This window comes from Eremothecium sinecaudum, chromosome III (genome assembly GCF_001548555.1).
Source record: "Eremothecium sinecaudum strain ATCC 58844 chromosome III, complete sequence".
In the NCBI taxonomy this organism is placed as follows: Eukaryota; Fungi; Ascomycota; class Saccharomycetes; order Saccharomycetales; family Saccharomycetaceae; genus Eremothecium; species Eremothecium sinecaudum.
The window spans coordinates 442393-463987 of NC_030894.1; the positions used below are offsets into that span (position 1 = coordinate 442393).

A 21595-nucleotide genomic window follows, 5' to 3' on the forward strand; every position below is an offset into this window, starting at 1 on the left:
TAAAACTACGATTCATCTAACTAATAGAGTAGGGCAAACCGAAACGGTAGTCTTCGCCAGTGAAATAGTGACGTCTTGAAACCCAACTGCAGTAACTTCGAGGTGGACTGGATTGTTGGGAAAGCTTTAATTAGATATCGCCGAAAATCCGCCTGGATTTACACGAAATATCTTGCTTGAAACATCTCCGAGCTGGAACTACGACTACGAGTCTAAAGAAGAGTGAAAAACTAGTTGAGGAATGTCAGAAAAAAGTTGAGGAAACGTAAAATGGCTCTTACTTCTTCGAGCGCTAGTAACGTTTCCTCCCGTCCTGTTGGAGGAGAAGTTATATGGCAGAATCTAGTATACATAATTAATACAGTGGTTTGCGACGTTTAAGCGTCTTCGTCAATCACGCCCTTCTCAGAAACGTAGATACCATCCAAGAACTTTCTGATATCCTTGTTTCTGGCACGACAGATTTGTTGAATGTCGGCAGCGTTCTGGGAGACGTTCTCGATCGAGTTACCGGACAACACGATTTCGTCCTTCACGTTGGTAGAAAACTCGACGCTAACACCCTCTCTAACTGGCACAGATCTGACCTTCTTGTCACCCAAGTAGTTTCTGATTTCAATGAACTTAGCACCATCATTTTCGACAACGTTAACATTGATTGGGAAATGCGCGTAGACATATCTCATCTTGTACTTGTAGCCCTTGGTGACACCGGTGATCATGTTGCTGACCAAAGACTTGACAGTTCTTAAGGCAGCGACGTGCTTCTTGTCACCGTTATGCACAACGATGGAGAGCTTTCTGTCTGAGATCTTGTTGAAAGTAACATCGATGTGCTTTAGGTTCTTTTCCAAAGAGCCTCTTGGACCAGTAACCTTAACGATTCTGGACTTGATGTTCAAAACAACACCTTCAGGGATATCTAGAGTTTGCTCAGTCTGAATGTACTTCATATTTGACGGTTGTGTTCGAAGGTGTGTGATCTCTTGGAGTTGGTGGAGTGGAATAAAATTTTTTCAATCGAAATTCGTGGGTACTTTTATATTAGTTTTTTCCGCTTGGGTGAAAAAATTTTTCGCTCGAGAAAAGTGCGGGTAACCGCTTTAGTGTGAAAGAGGTATCTACATTTAAAGTTTATGTTACGTACGAACCCGCCTAGTAGATTGTCTATATAGTACATTAACAATTAGACAGCTGCTAAAGCAGTTTTACTGTTTTTATTGGTTTTTACTTTTTATTCTTCTATACTATAATTTTTCAAAGAAAGCCTTTAAGTAGTTGCTTAGTTCAGTGGCGTCATTGTAAACCCAAGATCCCTCTTGATTGTAGAACTTAGCATTCTCGAACATCGTTTGGAAGTCTTTACAGACAGCCTCAAGATCAGCGTAAACACGTTTCTTGGCGTTCTTGAGAATAGTATCAATGGCAATTGGGTTGGGGATGACTTGGTAATAATCGGGATAGTCTTTTTTAGAGGGTAATTTCTCAAAAATAGTGGTTCGAGGATGGCCATCGGTGGGGTCGACTTGCTGTCTCAATTCTTCAACCAGCTTCTGAACTTCAGCCAATAGACTTTGTCCCTGTGTACTCTTCTTGGCTTTCTTTTTTGGTGAAGGCGCAGTAGGCGCGGAAGAAGGAGAGGTAGTATCAGTGGGCTCACCGTTGGTCTTATTTAGACTAATCTTTAATTTGAGCTTTGGCTTCTTTCTCTCCGGCTCTTCAGGCTTCGGAGCTTCTTCATCAACTTGCGGTTCACCAAAAGAAGCGGCGACAGCCGTATTCCTCCGTGCTCTGCGAGAACGTTTCCCATTGATAACGGTAGGTTCGGCAGTTTCTGGGGGATCAACAGGATCAGTAGAATCAACAGTTTCAGCGGGTTCAGCGGGTTCCACGGGTTCGGCTGATTCAGCCGGCTCAATATTTTCTGTTTGATCTGGTTCAGAGTCTGCTGCGACAGAGGGTTCTGGAGTTCCATCAACCACACCATCTCCATCAAGACCCATCTTCTTTCTTTGTCTTCTCTCCCGAGCTTCCCGCTTACGTTTGATTGCTGCTTCTAGAGATTCATTATCATCGTCAACAGCCTGTAACCATTGTTCTTCCGTTAAGCCATCATCATAGTAAACCTTTTTCCTTTCTCTGATTCTTCCTACTGCTACGGGTTCTGTTTGCAAATGCCGAGTAATATCCTCCGTAAAAACTTCAGGTAACTCTTCTAAGGTAATTAACCTAGGCAGTGCTTTCTTCATGCCCTTAGCCTTAGCTTCTTTTAGCTCGTTTGCCATTCTCTTTCTATCCATAGCGTCAAATAATTCTTTCTCTTCTTCCGAACGAGCAAGGATTTCATTTAGTTCCAAATCATCAAGTTCAGCCTGGTCATCATCATCTCTTATAGTCTCACTCTCTAACAGTCTTCGCAAAAAGGCTTCCTGTTCCTCAGCGGTGGATTTGTTATCGAACTTACCTGCTTGAATGACTTTCCCATCTATGTCAAGCTTTTGCATCGCCCTTTCGAGGATGACTTCTTCGACAGAATCTGTGGTAATAAGCCGTAAGATTCTCACTTCATTTTTCTGACCAATTCTATGGGCTCTGTCTTGTGCTTGCAAATCTTGATGTGGATTCCAATCAGTATCGAAGATAATAACTGTATCCGCTGTTTGCAAATTCAAACCTAAACCACCCGCTCTTGTGGACAATAGGAAACAGAAATATTCTGAGTCTGGAGAATTGAAAAGCTTAAGCATACCTGTACGATCTTCTGCCTTTGTGCCACCATCTAGTCTCATGTATTTTAAATTCCGCATTCGCAGGAAATCTTCCATGATATCCATAACCTGCGTCATTTGAAAGAACATTAACACCCTATGGCCCGTTGCCTTGAATTTGGGCAAGATACGATCTAATAATTCGAACTTACCGGAAACTCTGTATAACAAGGGTCCATTTTCCCTTGTTGGATTTATGACTCCTTCGACTTCATCGAAAACAAACGGATGATTACAGATTTTCCTCAATTGCATGATTTTATTATTCAAACCCTTTATACCTCCTTTGGTAGCACCCTCAGTACCTGCACCAACAAATAATGCATTATGTTTCAGCATTTGTTCGTATAATTGATGCTGAAGACCGGAAAGTTTACACTTAACGACTTTTTCAACCTTGTCCGGCAAATCCTTTTCAACCTCCTTCTTCAGACGACGAAGTAGGAAAGGTCTCAAAACCTTATGCAATCTTCGGATCACCAACAATGCTTCTTCCTCGGTCAATTCTAATTTTTCTTGGCCACCTGTATTAGAGAATGGGGTGTTAAACCATTCATCAAAGGTTTTAGAGGAATTGAAAATCTTTGGTAAAACGAAATTTAATAATGCCCACAATTCCGGTAAATTGTTCTGCAAAGGAGTACCTGTCAAAATCAGTCTATGCCTTGTCTTGTAATAATGAGTCAATGTATAGGATAGCTTTGATTGAGCATTTTTCATTCTATGACCTTCATCGATAATCATATGAGCCCATTCATGCCTAGATAAAATCGACCGATCTTTTATGATATATTCATAAGTTGTTAGTAGCACATCGAAGTCACCACTTCTAACTTGGTATTGCATGGACCGTCTCTGATTAGGAGTACCCTTATAGACAATGGTAGTCAAAGTAGGTGCCCATTTCTCAAATTCTAAGGTCCAATTGGTGATCGTTGATAGAGGGACGATCACCAAATAAGGACCTCTATCCTTCTTAACCTCATACAAATAGGTAATTAATGAAATGGACTGAATTGTTTTACCCAAACCCATTTCATCTGCAAGAATACCATTCAAGTGATTGTTGTATAATGACACCATCCATTCCAAACCACGTATTTGATATTCTTTAAGGGTGCCCCCAACCAGCATTGAAGGTTGTTTATCAACTTTTTCCTTCACTCTATGAGCAACTTCGTAGTAGTCAATTTTCTCTCTCTCTTCATCAGTAACTGGTGGGATTTCTTCTCCTCTTCTTAATTTAGCTTCATTTTGTTGAACTCTAACGGCTTGAGCTAACGAATCCAAGAAGGAATTAGTCTGTCTTAACAAGTGGGTGATTCTTGTATCCTTTGTTTGATCTAACAACTTCAAGTACGCTTCCTCATCGTTCGATTTCAAGGCAGCCAAACGCTGTTTAGCGGTTCTTTCTAGTTTACGCTGTTCTTCCTTTTCCATCTGAGCATGAATTGAGGCACATATCCTACCAAACTGAGTCGCACGCTCCCTGTGAGATGAGAATTCCTGCTGTCTCTGTTGAATATATTCAACGATTTGGTTTACTCGCCATCTATTCAAATTACGCTCCTGTTTACGTTTTTCCAATAGCTGCTGCCTCTCTAATTCCTCAGCCAACCGCGCTGTTTGAGGAATAATATTTTTAGTTCTAACATTGATCGATCTCTGTGCAGCCATTACAAACTGCGAATCACGAAGATAAAGAATAGTTTGATGTGACTGGCTTGTGACGTTACTGATGAGTTTCTGTCTGAGTGACTTCTGCTTTGTTAACAGTTTTAGCGCTATCAATTCTATCAAGGCTTTAATCCTCAAATTGTCTATACTAGAGGGAACATCTTCCTTGGTGATGAAGTCAAGAGCATCGTCCAATGAGTATGTTCCCAAATTCGAAGGCAAAGTCTCCAACTCTTTCATACGCTGTGCAATCCTAGCAGATATTGTTGTCTCAAGCTCGTACTCACCCAATTTCGAGGAGCTCTTATGGTAACCGATAGATGAAAATTTGTCTTTTAGCCCAAGACGCTCTGCATATTGGTTAAAGTCCAAAGACCATTCAATAGTTTTAATATTTGGAGAATTCTCACCGGTATTCTCATCGCTACTCAGAACATTTTCAAAATCTTGTAACAAACGCTCGGGAATATCCATATCCTTACTCAACATTTGCAACGAAATAAGCTGCTTCTTCAACAGCTCAGAATCGTAAACCGTATCCTGTTTAATACTATCTCTTAACTGCTTTAACCGCTCAACATACCTATCATGCTCATTACTCACCCACGTGAACACTTGTTCGATAGCATCAATCTCCGTTTGATTGGCTTCAGCATTATGGATAATTGCACGATACCTATATATTAACTGCTCTAGCTGATCAGACGTCTCTGGATTCGGGATAGCAATTGTATCAACATATTGTTTATCTTTCCCCGATTGTGTCGAAAGTGACGCGCCTTTCAAGCCGTCCACCGCAGGATAATCAGGAGTTGTGTTCATCTTGAAGATGGAAAAAAAAAAGACCAATATCCTTAAGAATAAAAAATTATACTTTACTCTCTTAGAGTTAGTCTTAATAAGATACCAGATATTAGATTTTCACTCTTTAGTATTAAATCACACACGTAAAGGTGAGTGGCAAAAGGAACAACAATACTGAAATCAAACGTTGCTATATAATGGTATACCCTTTTGTTTACCACCTAGTTTATTTTTATAATTGGTAATTTTTCCACTAAAACCCCTGATCCTTGCTTAAAGTGATATTTGTCACTTGTAATTGATTTGGAGCTAATATTACGATGTTTTCTAATGTATTATTATGTTCTGGGAGTTCCAAGTTGAAGATTGTCGTGTGCAAGTTTTTTTGATGGAATCTAAAACCGGGTAACAAAATATTATTTGTAGAAGAAAAATTTAGTACAGGGACTATATAGAGCTCATCGCATTGAGGACAGAGGCTTTGAGAGCGTTAACAGTGGGTTTGAAATGTATCCGTCATCTTCAAAGGCTCAGGCAACAAGTGCTGTAAATAATTTACTGGAATCTATTTTTCCAGGGGTTGGTAAGGTGACGAATAAGAAGAATAATCGTAAATTAAAGTCTAATACGCAGTTAATTGATCGAAACTTGAGAAGGAGAGTAGAAATAGAGGAGAGGGATACTGATAGGATCAAGAAGAAGGCTAAGAAACAATCGAAAGATAAGTTACGGAAGGTTAAGCGAGCAACTGAAGAGTTAGTGCAGAAAGCGAAACTGGCTAACCTGAAAAAGCATCAGCAGGAAGGTGATCTTTCTGCCAAGGAGAAGAAGTATCTGAATTCACTTATCAAACGTAATATCAGTAGGTTAAAAGGATGGCAAGACGAGGAAGCAGCGGAGGACCTGTCTGAGCTTCAAGCGCAGGTGCTGGAGATGATGACTGGAGATGAGAAGAACAGACGAGCCAAGATGAGGAACCAAAAGAAGTTCAAATTGAAGGAGAAGAAAGCACAGGCGAATGTGGATCATAGATATCCAGGACTAACGCCAGGGCTAGCGCCAGTTGGTCTGAGTGACGAAGAGTCGTCTGAGGAGGTTTCCGACGATGAGGATTGAAGGTGACATTCGAGGCTGTTATCCACCTCGGAATGTTGTGCATGGAAAAGTATAAATAGAGCGCATGCTGTACATTAATTATGTATCTTAGTATATACAGTGAATTTACAAGACTTTATGTCCCAATTCGAAATAGGTTTGTCGTGTATCAATGGCCTGTTTACGAATTAGCCGTTTTTTATCACCCAAGGCGATGACGAGTTCAGATAGGATAGTTTCCCTCAATGGAATCAAATAATTTATTGGCATGTTTTCCGCCAAGCCTTTTAACATTTGAAGTGAAAGGAGACGTACCGAAGTATTATTAAACTTGCTTGGTTGGAACAGCTTTAGAACGATCATGATTAACGTTTCGACGTGTCCAGTCATCAGCTCTGACGCCTGCTGCATAGTTTCCATCAGGGTCTTTAAACTGGAGGCTCTTACATCACTATTTTCAATGTTTAATGCTTGGAGCAGCAATGGAAGTAGTTCTTCGATATAAGTTACTGAGATATCAGTAGGTATGTTACGCAGAATTAGTGACAGAGACGTCAAATAGTTATTCTTAATCGTCATATCATCGGCCATCTTGAAGCCACTAACCAGTTTACGGGCGATATCATTGAATAACTTCTGTTTATAGAGCATTCTAGCATTATGGTTGGAAACAATTTTTTTGAACTTGCGGAAGATAGGCAGATCTAGCACCAGTACTTCAAATAGCGGGGTGACTGTAGACCCGTGCTGCGTCTCTAGAAGACAGACAAAGAGTTCCAAATACTGGATGGCCAGTGGCGAGTTACGCATCACGAGACCTTTGGTTAACCATGCTATTATCTCAATATTGGCTTTGGATAAGTCAGTTACATTCACGAGTTCCTGCGCGTCTTCGTCGCTACACCACTTATTCACAAGCAAGGCTACCATTTGTAAGTAAGTTAGCTTCTCAAAAGTGTCCATATTAGATTCCCTGAGTAGGCTAATAATACGCTGAAGGACTTCTTTGACTTCAAATTGACATTTCTTGTCGATACTTGCCAAGATGTTTAAAAATACAACGGCGGACCTATCAGGAATTTCCAATATCTTCCTATTGTTAATGAACAGTTTGTTTTGATTATCCAAGTATTCCTGGTGGGCAGAGGTGCTCGTTTTAAGATTTAAAAACATCAAGCAACGCGAAAGGAGGATCAGGTTATGATCGCTTTGGGTTATGCAATCATTATTTAAAATTATTGTGAACAGCTTTAAATGTATTGCCTCCTTTAGCTTATCAAACCCACCGGGGGAAATGAGGTCGATGCTTGAATCAAACAAAGAGTGCAAACAGGAACAAAGCAGGAAATAGTATTCATCTGTAGCCCCATTTTTGGCCACAATTGAAAGTTTGTCCACCATCATGGTAATGCTCTCTTCCACAAATTTATGCGTGCATGAAACATATGAAGTAGAAACCTTTAGTATCGTTTCCAGAGGCACAGTTTTACCATTGTAATCGACATTTCTTACATCGCCTTTATCTGGTAACAGATCTAGCATGGGCTTCAAGGACATTTCTAAGAATATATCCTCATAATGTTTACCCACAATTTTCAATCCCTCCAAGCATGCCATATATATGTTATTATTACCGTCTGTTAATATAGTTTGCGTTAAATGCTCGACAACCATGTAGATTTCTTCCTTAGTTAGGTATCCCCTCATTTTGATCAGCTTTGTAAACTCTATTATTGCGAGTGTCCTCAAGGAGACCTCCACGGAAGAAGACGTAAGGGCTTTACTTAAAACCATAATTATTTCGTCCTTCCTATGCATTAGGCTGCTCCTTATTGGCGATTCAGCAGACTTTTCAGTTCCTGTTTCCCCAAACACAGTGATGTACGCATCAAAGAAAAACGATAGGTTTAGAATCATTAGCCTCTGCTTCTGAATATCCAGCTCTTCTGCATTGTTGAAAAATAGCGGCAGCACAGTATCCATCACTTTATCAAACGTCCTAGTGTCAACTGCAGCAATATGTGATAAAATACCACAGCTTTGCTTCAATTCCCTATCATACGCAAAGTTTGGCTTGAGTTCCTCGAAAACATGTGAGTAAAATTTGTCGAAACTAGCCTCATCGAAGTCCAACAGTCTTTTAGCAATAGCGCCAAGCACGCTCAAAGCGGTATCATAGTTATTATACACGGGGGTAGGAATGGTAGGATCATCCACGTCGTTGGAATTCATTATTTCGAATTTCAGTGCCTGCCATAGTTCAACCCAGTTTTTGTCCAAAGCAGTTGCAGGAAAACTTTCAACACCCTGTTTCAGGGTTAGAAGGGCGTCATCTTTAACGCTTGGCGAAGATGCGCTAATTTTCTCCACCAAATTACTGAAGGCATCCTCCGCATAGTTCGGCGTAGCACAAATGGCATTTCGAAGCGCCAACTTTAGGTCATCATTGCTGATCTTGTAAGGGTCATCGGCAGGTGGCTTAAATGTGATCGGGAAATAGCAAAACAGAATATCAAACAAATCCTCTTTGAACCCATCGATATTGCTCAAGGTGTTCCCAATTTTGGTATTTAAGCGGAAAGATAATAGTAGGTTTTTTGGATCCTTTTCTCCACTAGCGATGGAAATGAATGTTTCAATAAAGGTATCGTTCAAAACCTTGTTAGCGGCAACCTCATTTCCAAATCTCCGTATCACATTATCCAGGATTTCAAATGGAATATACCTTATCGCGGCTAGGTGATTTCTCGGCTGATATTGGTCATTCAAGATTTTCAAGAGCGGTATCAATTGGCTACTGGAGAATCCCTTCATACATACCAGGTATCTTATCCCAGTGAACGTCTCTTTCAAACACGGAATATCATCCATGCGGTTTTTATAGAATTCAAACATAACCTGAACATCTTTTTTAGATAGAACAGAAACATCCAGTTCCTTAAAAATACCCGAAAGACAACCCATTGCCTCAACTCTCACAACATCTTCGTCTGAGGTCATGTACTCTCTCAGCGAAATAACAACGTCCAGCAAACTTAAATTTTTACTTGCGATAGCATTCGCAATTCTAGCGGCTATTTTACCACCTTGAGCTTCGTTAATGCCAGCCGTAGCCAAAAACGACATAATATCGGCGTGTAGTTTACCAGAAGTATAGCTCATATCTGAAGTGCTTTCGAATCGATCTTGATTATTCTGCTACTCTTATGGATATCTCGTAGATGCCTAGCGGTTGTTACGTCTTCCCTTCTTGCGTAATGTAATCTGCGTTACCTATATTGCGCACCGTGTCAAAGTATACCCTCTAATACACTTCTTATCTCGATTTTCCTCTATTACTCAATACAGCTTCTAGTATTTTCTTTAATACCTTCAACCACTGAAAACTTCACTACCTCTTATGTCTACCGCAGCACAAGTTTATCACTTAGTACTAAGCTGTATTTTACAGTATAATCCCCGCCAATAAACTAACAGGATCGCCTATGAAAATACATAACAATAAATTACTAAGGCTTTTTACAATATTAGTATATGCTAAATGATGTAGCTAAAAAAAATACTATGTATATGAATATCACATCTAACGAAGACAATAATGGCGCCTAGATTTTCTGGATTCATAAGTAAATAAACTATTTAGCGCACACTAACAGCCTACGTAAATATAAACACTAAAAATAAAATCAATAACATTGATCTCTATAGGCATTTTCAAAAATTTTATACTTCAATCTTTCATTGTATAAAACGTCATTCAGATTTCTGTCAAGAGTCCCAGAGTCTCACTCCTCACACTCGTAGTATTGTTCTAAAAAATAACATCTAAGAGACATAGTTGTTTCTTTTTTTCAGATTTTTTTTTTTTAAGGATTTATGGTTGTGATTTATTTATCCTACCAATAAAAGGATAATCATACTACAACATCCCTGAGAAGAAGGAATACCCAGCTTTTTTAAACTAGCCCAATAAACTTATCTGTAATCTCAAGATCCTATTAGACTTGTGCTCTTATCGATAGGCTGGCAATTGTTTGTTTTCCTGTGTTGCTTTTCTTTTTAGAAGAGAAGAGAGAGTTGAAGGAGCTAGTTTACTAAGATTAGCCCAGGTGCCCTATTTATTGGTTGATTCAGAATGAACTTGAACTTTACATTTCATCCGATCCATACTGAAAAATCAGAAGACGAGAATGTTAATGAACAGGGTCTAGGTTTGCAAAGTGACGCTATAGAAGCGTTTGGTATACATGAAAATTCTAGCTCTCACGGTAGTCAGAAACGGAACGTGAGAAATTTTGATACGGAAGATAGTGTAAATAGCACCCTCGTAAGTCCTCTGGAGGGCTTAGATATGAACCAGAACTTTCCCATAAGGAAGGCGTCCCTTCGCGGTATGAGTGTGCCTTTGCAGCAGCAGCAGCCGCAGCAGCAGCCGCAGCAAACGCATCCCAGTATTGCACTTGGACAGCATTTATTATTGGAGAACCAGGATCACAAAGCGTTAGAGGAAAATATTCATGGCGGAGTTGGCCGTAGTTCGCCGGATCAAGTACCAGATGCGGTTGCCACGGGAAACCAGGTTAACGGCAATGCACCTTTTGCTAACGAATACCCGGTTGCTATTCGCCGCACTCTGGCCACCGAGTGGAAAAGTCCATCAGAGTACGCTTTACACATACTCTTTACGAAATTTATACGTCATGCAGAAACGAAGTTAAACCTATGTCTCCAACATCCACTGGAATATGAGCCTGTCATTGTGGATATACTGGGGGAAGGGGTAGATCCGGAGTTTGATAAGATTATTAGCTCACTGGGATACATATCTAGAAAGAACCCTAAACCGGTTATTAGTGCGGTTATGTTCTGGAGGAAGACGAAATCTGAGCTTGTAGCAGCAGCCGCGGAGAATGTGGATAGGCTAGTACGAGAGTATGAACAGATTCAGTTAGAGAGGTCTACCCCCCCTGTAGGCCAAAAGAACTCGACGTTTACTGCTCTTTCACAAGGTGGTCAAGCGGGTTATAAGCGTTCTCATAAAAGGAGCAGCTCATCAAAGTCATCCAAATCATCGAAATCCTCAAATAGCATGCAGGTAGATGCTAGGTTAAGGGCCCTTGAGCAGCAGATTGAAGCAGCGAGGGAAGCAGCATGTCAGGCAGACAGAAAATCCTTGATCAGCATTTACATCTTGTGCACGGTGTTAATCGAAATAGTTAAACATGCTCCAGATGATGCTGACAATGATTTGAGCAATAAACTGGAAGAAATAGTTTTCACGCAACTGAAGACGACTGATCCAATGTCGATTTCATCAAGCATCATTAAGTCTTCTAACTGGAACTCCTTTGCAGAGTTGCTAGGATGTATGTCAGAAAAGGCTTTTATTTCCGTAAGCGATAGATTCATTGCGGACCTAGAGCGTATACCGCCACATGTTGCTCCTGAAATGGAACCGTCAATACATTTACTCATTCTCGGGATGCGATATTTAAAGTTGCGTAACTACCCGCTGGATGCATTTGAGGAGAGCGCAGACTTTGTAAAGTCTATTGCTAAGTTCTTCTCCATCGCTCAAAACTACTCTGTAACACTGGCTTATGCTGAAGTCCTTACTCAATTGCTGCTTCCGCTTGCAGGTGTCGTTTCCGCAGAAGTGAACCATCCAACATGGGTGGAAGCTATGTCCAGTATTCTTGCAACCTGTAAGCAGTTGAATTACAATCCTAAACTATGGGCAAGTTCTTTCATGCTCACAGTTGCGGCGCTATGTGTTTCACCACACGAACTTTTTGTAAAAAACTGGATGACTCTTGTAGAGCGAAACATCTCGAAGGTAAAATCGAAGAACTTGAGCGATCTCATTATATTTGCTACCGGGTTATCAAGGTTAGTTTGGGTTTACCTATTCAGATGCACGGAAACCCTAAACAATACTGAAAAGACTTTGAAGCAACTATTTGTATCTTTTTTGAGTACAAAAAAGAAGGACAATTGGATTACAGCGGATATGGATTTAATCAACCCTTTATGCGATGTTATGGTGACAATCGGATATTTATATCCAACACTTATATTAGAGACGTTTCTCATTCCATTGGTTAAGATGTCATTCAATGGTCATAATTTGGACAATTTAAACTACGAAAAGCTGTTGATTGCCATCAATGCCTACAGGGGGCTGTTGTTAACTAACGAGAGGCCCGAATTCCCTGAAAATGAGAGCAGGTTCTATGAACTCTCGTTGAATAAGATATCGTTCCCATCAAACCCAGATGTAATAGCTGATCACGAGGAACTCTGGAAGTACTTTTATAGTTTGTTCTTATTATTAGATTCAGCTATAGGTTCAGAGGTATGGTCTCATGAAAATGAACATCAGCGGCAACCTTCAACGCCGTTCTCAAGCATATCCTCATTTTCCTTTAGCTTTAATAATGAGAACAGCAATAATGGTAACAAAAACATGAATACAGCCATATTTGCAACACTGATAGAGACAATTCCGTGTTGTTTGGCGGTTTCATCCACTATTCCGTTTAAGTCAACGATTGAAATATTAACCAGGAATGCAGTGCATGGGGATCTTTTAATAGCAACAAGTGCAAGCAATGCCTTGAATGCTCTGGCGGCAAAGAGAAGTCCATATACATTGATTACATGGTATGCAAAGTACGCTTTTGATTTTGATAAAAAGACACAGTCAAGGTATTCTTTAGCGTACTTGTCTTCTACAGAATACAAAAATTTAGTTGTGTTGTATGTCGAGTTATTGCAATCTTGGCTAGATGGGTTCAAAGCGGAAAATAATGAGGAAACACAAAAGGAAACTGGTCTTGACGGTATTCAGCTGCCATTCAAAGATAATGATGCATGCGAGAAACTGGAATCTGAGAAACTGGTATGGAAGAATATGGTGACTGTTATTGAAGATGTAGAAGGTAATGGTCTATTTTTCCTATGCTCGCATGACCCTGCTGTACGTCGTCTGGGTCTACAGATTTTGCGAATCATTTCTAAATTTGATGAAGTAATGCTAGATCAAAGTATGAAATGCAGTTCTAAAAAATCTTGCTCTAGATCTAGGTTTGCGGCAGAGAGAGGAACACGTTTAATTGACTTGCTACAGACATTAAACGTCTCTAAGCTTTTAGAATCCGAAAAAGGATCACTGAGTGCGGCAGAGAAAAACAGACTCTCAAAACTGACTTCAAAATTAAAAAACGGCACCTTAATTAAGATATGTGCCTCAGAATACGGCGTGGACGCCGCTTTATGGCAAAGAGTATTTCCCAAGCTCCTGAGTATAGTTTTTGTTTCTTGCCCTATTACAATGGCGCTTTGTAGGTCTATTGTTTGCATTAGACTGGTTCAAATTCATGAAATTATTTTGGCCATTGCGAACAACTCACCATCGAAGCCGAATGATATTGTACCTGAAACAGCTATAGGACAATGGAAGCTATTTCTGATAGTTGCTTGTACTTCGTTAACTTCGACAGCTGACCAGAAGTTGCATATACCAACTTGCGACCGATCACACGGTAGAAATAAAAGCCAACAAATATTCACCGTGCAGCACCAGAAAATCAAATCAGCTACCTCAATTTTCAAAATGGTTTTGCCTCTGTTGAATTGTGACCAACCCTTGGTTAGAAATGCCATAATTTCTGGACTAAGTTCTATGAATGTGAATATATACAAGGCCTACATCGAAAGCATAGAAAAATATCTTCTATCATGGAAGATTGATGACAATAAAAATTGTATGAGGATAGAAATGATTCATATACTTGTTATATTATCTCCATTTTTGAAACATGAGCTCATCGCAGATGATGTATGGATCCTTAGAATGCTGTCGATGTTTTTGAAGGATACGAAGCAGTTTTTAGAACAGGACCAAGTACAACTTTCTTTCACATATCAGTCATTGCGTCGCTATTTTGCAGGATTACTATCCAGTTTCTTCATGGCGATAAAAGATCACCCATTAAGGAATACGTTATTCCCATTTGAGGCCAGAGCTTCATGTTTTAATTACTTACGTGAATGGTGTGGCCATGGTCAGTATGCTGATATTTCAAAGGAGAGATACACTGCAATGTTTCAACAAGAGGGTAAAAATAAAAGTATTTTTGCTGCTGCAATTGAATTCCAGCGCTCGAAACTGGAGATTGTCAGTTTAGAGAGTATGATAGTACTTTGCTCGGACACCATTAGTGAGACTATAAATTTGGGGCCCAAGCCAATTCAGGTTTCATTTGATGTCACTGGTCTATTATATTGGATTGAGTCACTATTGACAGCGGATACCGAGAAGGTTAGAAATCTCGGTGTTAGAGCATTAAAATCTCTTTTAGAGCACAACATGGACAACAAACAGTTGTTTGCTGATGTTCTTACCGGCTATGCAATGCCCACCGATGAATCCGAGGTTAAGAAGTACTATTACAACACTTTATGTGAATGTCTATTGCGCATGGAATCTTTGAATCAACCTGAAGATGAACTTATAGCGCTTGGTCTGTTTGGTATAGTAAGTGGCAGAAAAGAGATGAGATCTAAGGCTATCGATGTCTTATCATTAGTAGAAACAGCAATCCACAATTCTTCTTATGCGAAGGTGTTTAAGGAGCGTTTAGCAAATGATTCCAAAACGGTTTATAAATCCACAGCGAAGGAGATTTCGAACGTATTTGCAGAGCTACCTTCGCCTGAAATGAGATTACAGCTGTTCTCTAAGATTGCGCAGCGGTTCTCTATGCTATCTTCAGAGTTAAAACAAGACATATTGATTATGTTGGTGCCATGGGTACACAGATTTACCTTAAAATCCTTAGATGATCCAGATACCTTCATGGTGTTAAATAATCTGGTTGCAATAACAATCATAGCGAATGCGCGTTATCCTATGGAGATTGAGCAGTTATGGATTTCATTAGGCAAAGGTAATGCCTTTCAGAACATTCATGCCGCGTTGGACTTTATAATGGCTACGTCAATGGATTATTGTAATGCAGAATATGTGCGTTATGCTGAAGACATAGTGTTGTATTTGGCTAGCGTTCCTGGTGGTATTGGGGTTGTAGATAATTTGATGAAGAATTTAGAGCCAAAGCACATGATTCCATATTCGAAACTTTCGTCAAAATTGCCCATTGGTGATGAGAAATATAGCTTTGTTGCAGATGTCCCAAAAATGCTGAACTTAGTTGGAAAAGAAGTGGTATTTTCAAAAGCACAACTCTCCATGATTTTCTTGGTGAACTTATTAACGATACCAAACGAATCAATTCTATTGAAACTTCCTCTATTGCTTCACATATCTTTGACCCTTTTGGACCACTACGTTCCCATCATACAAGAAAGTGCTGCAAAGCTTTTATGCGACCTCATTTACGGATTTTCACCAACCCATGTGAAATCTTCAGAAACTGTTGAGCTAATCAAAAATCGTAATGAATTATGGCATTACGATAATTTTACCAAAGACACCAGTAATGCGCGCTCACCGAAGAAAATGCACTTTATGATCCGGAATTTGTTGGACGTTTTTAGTCATGTAGAGTCTTTGGAGGAAAACTGGCAACGTACAGCTTTGAAATGGGCTACTTCCTGTGCTGTGAGGCACATTGCTTGTCGTTCCTTTCAAATTTTCCGGTCACTATTAATTACATTAGATCAGGAGATGCTGCGTGATATGTTACACAGGTTGTCGAATACATTAGCAGATGAAAATCCCGACATCCAAGGATTCGCAATGCAAATTCTCATGACGTTAAATGGAACTAATGTGGAATTAGAGGCTTCAAAATTAATTGATTTCCCTCAATTGTTTTGGTGTGTGGTTGCATGTTTGAGTAGTATTCATGAACAGGAATACATTGAGAGCTTGTCCAGTTTATCTGTTTTTGTATCAAAAATTGACCTTGATTCCCCCGATACTGTACAATGTTTGACGGCAATCTTTCCATCTAACTGGGAAGGCAAATTTGAAGGCTTGCAACAGATCGTTTTGACTGGGTTGCGTTCTGCAAACTCTTGGGATATATCATTAAAATTTTTGGATAGGTTAAACTTGTTAAAGGATAGCCAGGTCATTGCAAATACTGAATCGCGCTTATTATTTGCTTTGCTTGCAAACTTACCAAGATTTTTGGAGTCCATGAATTGTAAGCAATCAAATATTGATATTGGAGTAGCATGCGAATCTTTGATATCTCTAGCCAACGTTCACAACCAACCTTCTTTGTCTCGATTAATCGATTCACTGCAGAAGAGCAAATTCCGTTCCAAGAAAGATTTTATGAGTCAAATTGTCAGTTTTATTTCCAGGAACTATTTCCCGAAGTATTCTGCTCAATCTCTGATATTTCTATTAGGTTTGCTATTCAACCGTATTGGCTGGATAAAGGTGCAAACTATGGAAATTCTGAAGTACATTTTCCCATTAGTTGATATGACCAGACCGGAATTTATAGGTGTCGGTGCAGATTTAGTATCTCCTCTTTTGAAGCTATTACTTACGGAGTACGAGTCACAAGCCCTAGAAGTTTTGAACGTGGTTCACAATGTTTCTGGTAGTAAGTTTGACAAAGAAGTTCTACGAATATGTATGGGCAATAGGGACGCAAAAAGTTCATATGCAAAAAACTCAACGCTTTTTGGTATACCTGATGAAAATGGTTGGTCAATTCCTATGCCAAAAATGGCAGCAGCAACAACAAGACATAACGTTCATGTAGTATTCACCACATGCGCAGTACCTGTTTATGATGGAAAGGTGGATGCTGAAACAGATAACTTAGACGACATTGTTGAATTCCACGCGGATGGTGGATATGTTCCTTCGGGGGACGCAATGGATAATAACTCGGTGATTGAGGAAAAGGATGGAACTCTAAGTCATATGTGGGCAGAGCTGGATAACTTGGACAGTTTCTTTACCAAAGAAGCCCATATGGCTACGGAGTCAGATTTAGAGTCTTTTGAATCCAAGACTGTCAAGCATACACCATCAAATTCGATGGACACCGTAACTTTGGACAATATGAGCGGGTTTGAATCCACTCACCACTTATATGATAAAAAGGTATCAAAAATTTTAAACCACAGTTTGACCAGAATCCCGTCGAATATATCTTTCAAGGCTAACTTCGCGGATTCTTTTGAGAATAACTTAAATGACGGATTATCAAACGCTGCTGGTAGCACAAGGTCAGGCTATAGGAACACAACATATAGCACTCGTCATGATATTAACCCACAGACTATAAAATTGCAACCAAATACGCGTTCTCCTACACACATGTTGGGTCATATGTCTCCAATCAGAACAAGAGTTCCTGATTCGCCGCAGGAGAGCCTCTTTCGGTTTGAGGGATTATTGAGAAACCCACACAAGAATAAGAAGAAATGGTTACAGCAACAGCAGCAGCAACAGCAGCAGCTCCTTGCCCAAACCATTCAAGAGCAGGTCCCTTACTAGTACTATATTATTCATTTTATAGTTCATTTTATAGTTAATTTACGCAGTAAAAGTTATCGGTTATAATCTAAGAAAGTTACTCGGCGCATTAGTCGCTGTGGTATCATCGGTTGTCATTATTTTACTGAGTAGTTAAAAAGAATATAAATGTCTACTTGAAGTTTTCGTGGAACTAATTTCTGTAACAAATAGGGATATTAGTTTTTCCATTCTATCGAGTTCTATTTATGACTTCTTCTCTCAGGCTTTTAATTTGAGATCTCAAAGAGTCCTCAACTGTATTAGAAATCTCAGCAGAGTATTTCCGAAGACCATTGATGTAGTATTGATTCCAGAGGCCATGATACTGCGCAACGAAGTCTCTTGGCAGTAAATCTCTTTCAACGCAGTTAATAGCGTTCCGGAAAGACCCAGGCATCATCTCATTCCAAACATATGCAACAAGCACCCAAGGAAGGAAGATTTTAGAGGGAATACTAGTAAATAACCTGGCGGTGAGTGATGGAGATGCAGCGGATACGTTAGACAATAATGAGGAACTCCTCGTCCGAAGCAATCCCCAATTTTTCCTATTAGCCATTATTCTACCAGTAAAATATGCACAAAGCATTAAAATATTGGTCTGTGGTATTTGATGAACCTCATACTGATCCTTGAACACATTTGCAGTTAAGTACTCCTTTACATTGTTTAATTCATTATTAGCTGCACTTTTCTGGGTCTCAAATTCAGCACTAATAATATTATAGTGGTTTATTAATCTCTCTCTCATAGAATGAAACCAATTTGTCAGAGGAATTGATTCAACAACTTGGTTACCAGTTGGCAAGGTCATCTCCCTGAGGCCTGTTTTAAGGATAATATCCGGAATCAAAGGGGTGTCCAATACTTCTACCCGCTCATCATTTTTATAGAAGTTTTTACTCATCTTTCACACAGGTCAACGCAACGGAATTACTAACCAGCAACTACTACTTCTACTAGAGTTCAATTAAAGCTCGGTGCCGTCGTACATTAAGGCTAGAAGTTACTGAAAAGTTATTTTTATTGGCCAAAGCAAAATGCCGTTAACAGTGATCTAGCTCAAATGTCAGCGTCACTGTGGTTACGTAACAACATGACGGTAATATGAATAAACCATTTTGTTAAATTAAATATTAGATACTCAGTACTTAGTCGAATTTTAATCCAAAGCTGATGTTAATTAGCATTTAAGGGTAAGTTTATAGTATTTGAGCTAGCTTAACCAAAAGTTTTATGCCCTTGTAAGGCGATTTACAGAGAACTTCCGTCAACTAGAAGCAATACACTGATAAGATGTGTAAAGCATACCAAGACCACCAAATGCTATTAATAGATAGTCAAGGTATACTGCAGATAATGATTTCCAAGATTGCTCCAAAGCATGCCGAGGTTTGCTACAACTCTGTAAGTGTAACATTGGCGGGTACATGTAAACCAACGGTACACATGCAAAACATCCTACAATAGAAACAAATAAGTCGAAGTTTTCTGCTCCAAGATAGGAAATCAATATGACTGTAGACACAATTATGGACCTGATAAGGTTCTTTGTCCATTTGACCCTCCAGCTTAGGCGACCGGTGTTTGGAATGAGGTTATAAGTTGAATAATCATGCGGTTTAACATAGATTTTGGTGAATTTTGGAAAAACCTTGTTTTCAATAATTGCAATAACAGGGAAAAGCTGCAAAGGAGTTGATAGTAGAATAGCCATAGAGTAGAAAAATTGAATCAAGTTTACGGTTAAGTCGGTTTGTGAAAGGTTTAATAAGATAACATTTTCAATATGAATGCCGTATGCTAAGTATCCAATTGTTCCAATAGATAGAAATAAGATTGTGGTAGTCAAAATCACTAAACCTAGCACCATTGGGAACTTCTCTGGATGTGCCATGGAATCTTGAACTGGAATGATCAACCCAATTCCTTCGTATGCAAAGACCGCTGTTCCAATAAATAAAGACCATTGGTTAGGGTTAAATAAATAAATGACGCCTTCCTCAGGTTGAAGTTGTAAGTCTTTAACCAAATGCAACCCAGCATAATACAGTACAACAAAAACACCCCCAATAATAAAAAAATTCGCTAATAGCGAAGTAATCGATAATTTCGACACATTTCGGATAAATGATAACGGTATAAAGATCACCAGTTGCAGTAGTAGCATATATTTGATAGGAATATCCCGCCACTGGAAAACATTTTCTATGAACGCAATAAGGTTTTTGGAAGTGAATATGGCGTAAGCACCAGAGAACCCAACTTGTGTGAGCACTAGTGATAATAAAATGGTGAACTTCATCCACGGCCCATATAGCAGTTGACCAATATCACCAAAGGATGAAACGTTAGTCGCCTCTTTGGACCTTATTAGGACGTAATAACACCAATAGGAGTATAGGCTAAAGAATAATAACATTCCAACGGAAAATAATAAACCACCCTTGCTAAACGCATTGGGCAAAAGTAAAACTCCAGTCCCCATAAACGACTTTGTCATTAGGAGAAATGCTTTGAAAGTCGATGTTTTGACCTTTACAGCTATCTGCGGCCGATCTGTATCACTCGAACAGAGCGGAGTCCGCTCGTCAATGGTTTTAGTATATGTGGGCAAGTCGAAATCATCCTCGAACGATTCACCGGCAAAATGACCATCGATATACAAGAACTCTAAAAAGTTCCGTGTTAAAAAAGGAACCTTGGCAATGGGAGCACCAGGCCCAAATTCCGGATCAATTGAATTGTATCCATCCCCTAAGGAATTAACGTCCTTTCGTAATTTACTTATAATATATTCCCGCCTAAAGCCACCGGGAACATTCAAACCACTCGCAGTTGACCCCCTACGACTACCCCATGCAAGATTCAAGTCATCGTACGACCTGTTCTTTAACTTAGAATGCTGAGCATTTTTAGACCCTATCCGGTATAGTTCTCTAGTTATATCGCCACCCACAGAACTCAACTGTGGATCATCAATAAGGCTGCCGTCCTTACCCAAATTACCCCCCTCGTAAATCCCTTCCTCGTCATCTACAGCTAATCCTGACACACTATGAACCGAAGTAGATGACAACTTTCCCTTTCCATTCATATAATTATTGAGAAAATACGTCCTTAGCGAGTTCAATATCTCCTCATGCTGTTTCTGTTCCACAGTACTAAAATTAGGAGAATCAATATCGATCATAACCCTCGACTCTACACTCTTGCCGACTGTATGCACCGACTGCCCCGAGCCAGCAACTCTCCCCAGTTTTATAGATCTATCAGACGTACCTAGAAGCGTACTAGACTGCCTACTAGTAAAAGAACCAACCGGTGCATTTAACGACCTACTCTGTAACTTTAATGAAGGTATAGCGATAGTCGGCGAAGTTACCGACGAAGGTTCAGCCCCATATAATGCCATATCCTATTTTTTAATGGATAATTACTATTTCTTTGTATATTTAGTTGCTATTATTTCGTACCATTGAAGGACCTGACTATTAACAAGGAAAAGTAAATTCAACTGAACTAAAATCTCACTACAGTTAAGAAATCACTTAAGTAGTTAAATTAATTCCGTACAATATTCCCTATCAATAGGTTGACCCTTTATCGAACTATTTCCTTCACAAACAGGCTGACTAAACTGTTGATGCCATCAATAGAAAATCTCTTTATCTTATCTAATTGATTTTGGTGATGTTTTTGTTTTACAGTAGCTCGCATTACGTATGTTAACTCTACA

At 39.5% G+C, this 21595-nt stretch overlaps 7 protein-coding genes across 7 annotated transcripts; 2 read left to right on the forward strand and 5 right to left on the reverse strand.

The window, feature by feature from the left end:
* Positions 1–377: 377 nt before the first annotated feature.
* Positions 378–953, reverse strand: AW171_hschr31535 (60S ribosomal protein uL6; the record flags this gene model as incomplete). Its single annotated transcript, XM_018131431.1, has 1 exon — positions 378–953. The coding sequence occupies one exon, from the start codon at positions 951–953 to the stop codon at positions 378–380; it is 576 nt and encodes a 191-aa protein (XP_017986681.1).
* A 294-nt stretch (positions 954–1247) lies between these two features.
* On the reverse strand, positions 1248–5267 carry STH1 (RSC chromatin remodeling complex ATPase subunit STH1; the record flags this gene model as incomplete). Its single annotated transcript, XM_018131430.1, has 1 exon — positions 1248–5267. One exon carries the CDS (start codon positions 5265–5267, stop codon positions 1248–1250), a length of 4020 nt encoding a protein of 1339 aa, XP_017986682.1.
* A 489-nt stretch (positions 5268–5756) lies between these two features.
* On the forward strand, positions 5757–6365 carry RRT14 (Rrt14p; the record flags this gene model as incomplete). Its single annotated transcript, XM_018131429.1, has 1 exon — positions 5757–6365. One exon carries the CDS (start codon positions 5757–5759, stop codon positions 6363–6365), a length of 609 nt encoding a protein of 202 aa, XP_017986683.1.
* Positions 6366–6470: 105 nt separating this feature from the next.
* On the reverse strand, positions 6471–9506 carry MET18 (Met18p; the record flags this gene model as incomplete). Its single annotated transcript, XM_018131428.1, has 1 exon — positions 6471–9506. One exon carries the CDS (start codon positions 9504–9506, stop codon positions 6471–6473), a length of 3036 nt encoding a protein of 1011 aa, XP_017986684.1.
* A 973-nt stretch (positions 9507–10479) lies between these two features.
* TAO3 (Tao3p) lies at positions 10480–17835 on the forward strand (the record flags this gene model as incomplete). Its single annotated transcript, XM_018131427.1, has 1 exon — positions 10480–17835. One exon carries the CDS (start codon positions 10480–10482, stop codon positions 17833–17835), a length of 7356 nt encoding a protein of 2451 aa, XP_017986685.1.
* A 211-nt stretch (positions 17836–18046) lies between these two features.
* Positions 18047–18763, reverse strand: MIC27 (Mic27p; the record flags this gene model as incomplete). Its single annotated transcript, XM_018131426.1, has 1 exon — positions 18047–18763. The coding sequence occupies one exon, from the start codon at positions 18761–18763 to the stop codon at positions 18047–18049; it is 717 nt and encodes a 238-aa protein (XP_017986686.1).
* Positions 18764–19126: 363 nt separating this feature from the next.
* AVT4 (Avt4p) lies at positions 19127–21271 on the reverse strand (the record flags this gene model as incomplete). Its single annotated transcript, XM_018131425.1, has 1 exon — positions 19127–21271. The coding sequence occupies one exon, from the start codon at positions 21269–21271 to the stop codon at positions 19127–19129; it is 2145 nt and encodes a 714-aa protein (XP_017986687.1).
* Between the last annotated feature and the right edge of the window lie 324 nt (positions 21272–21595).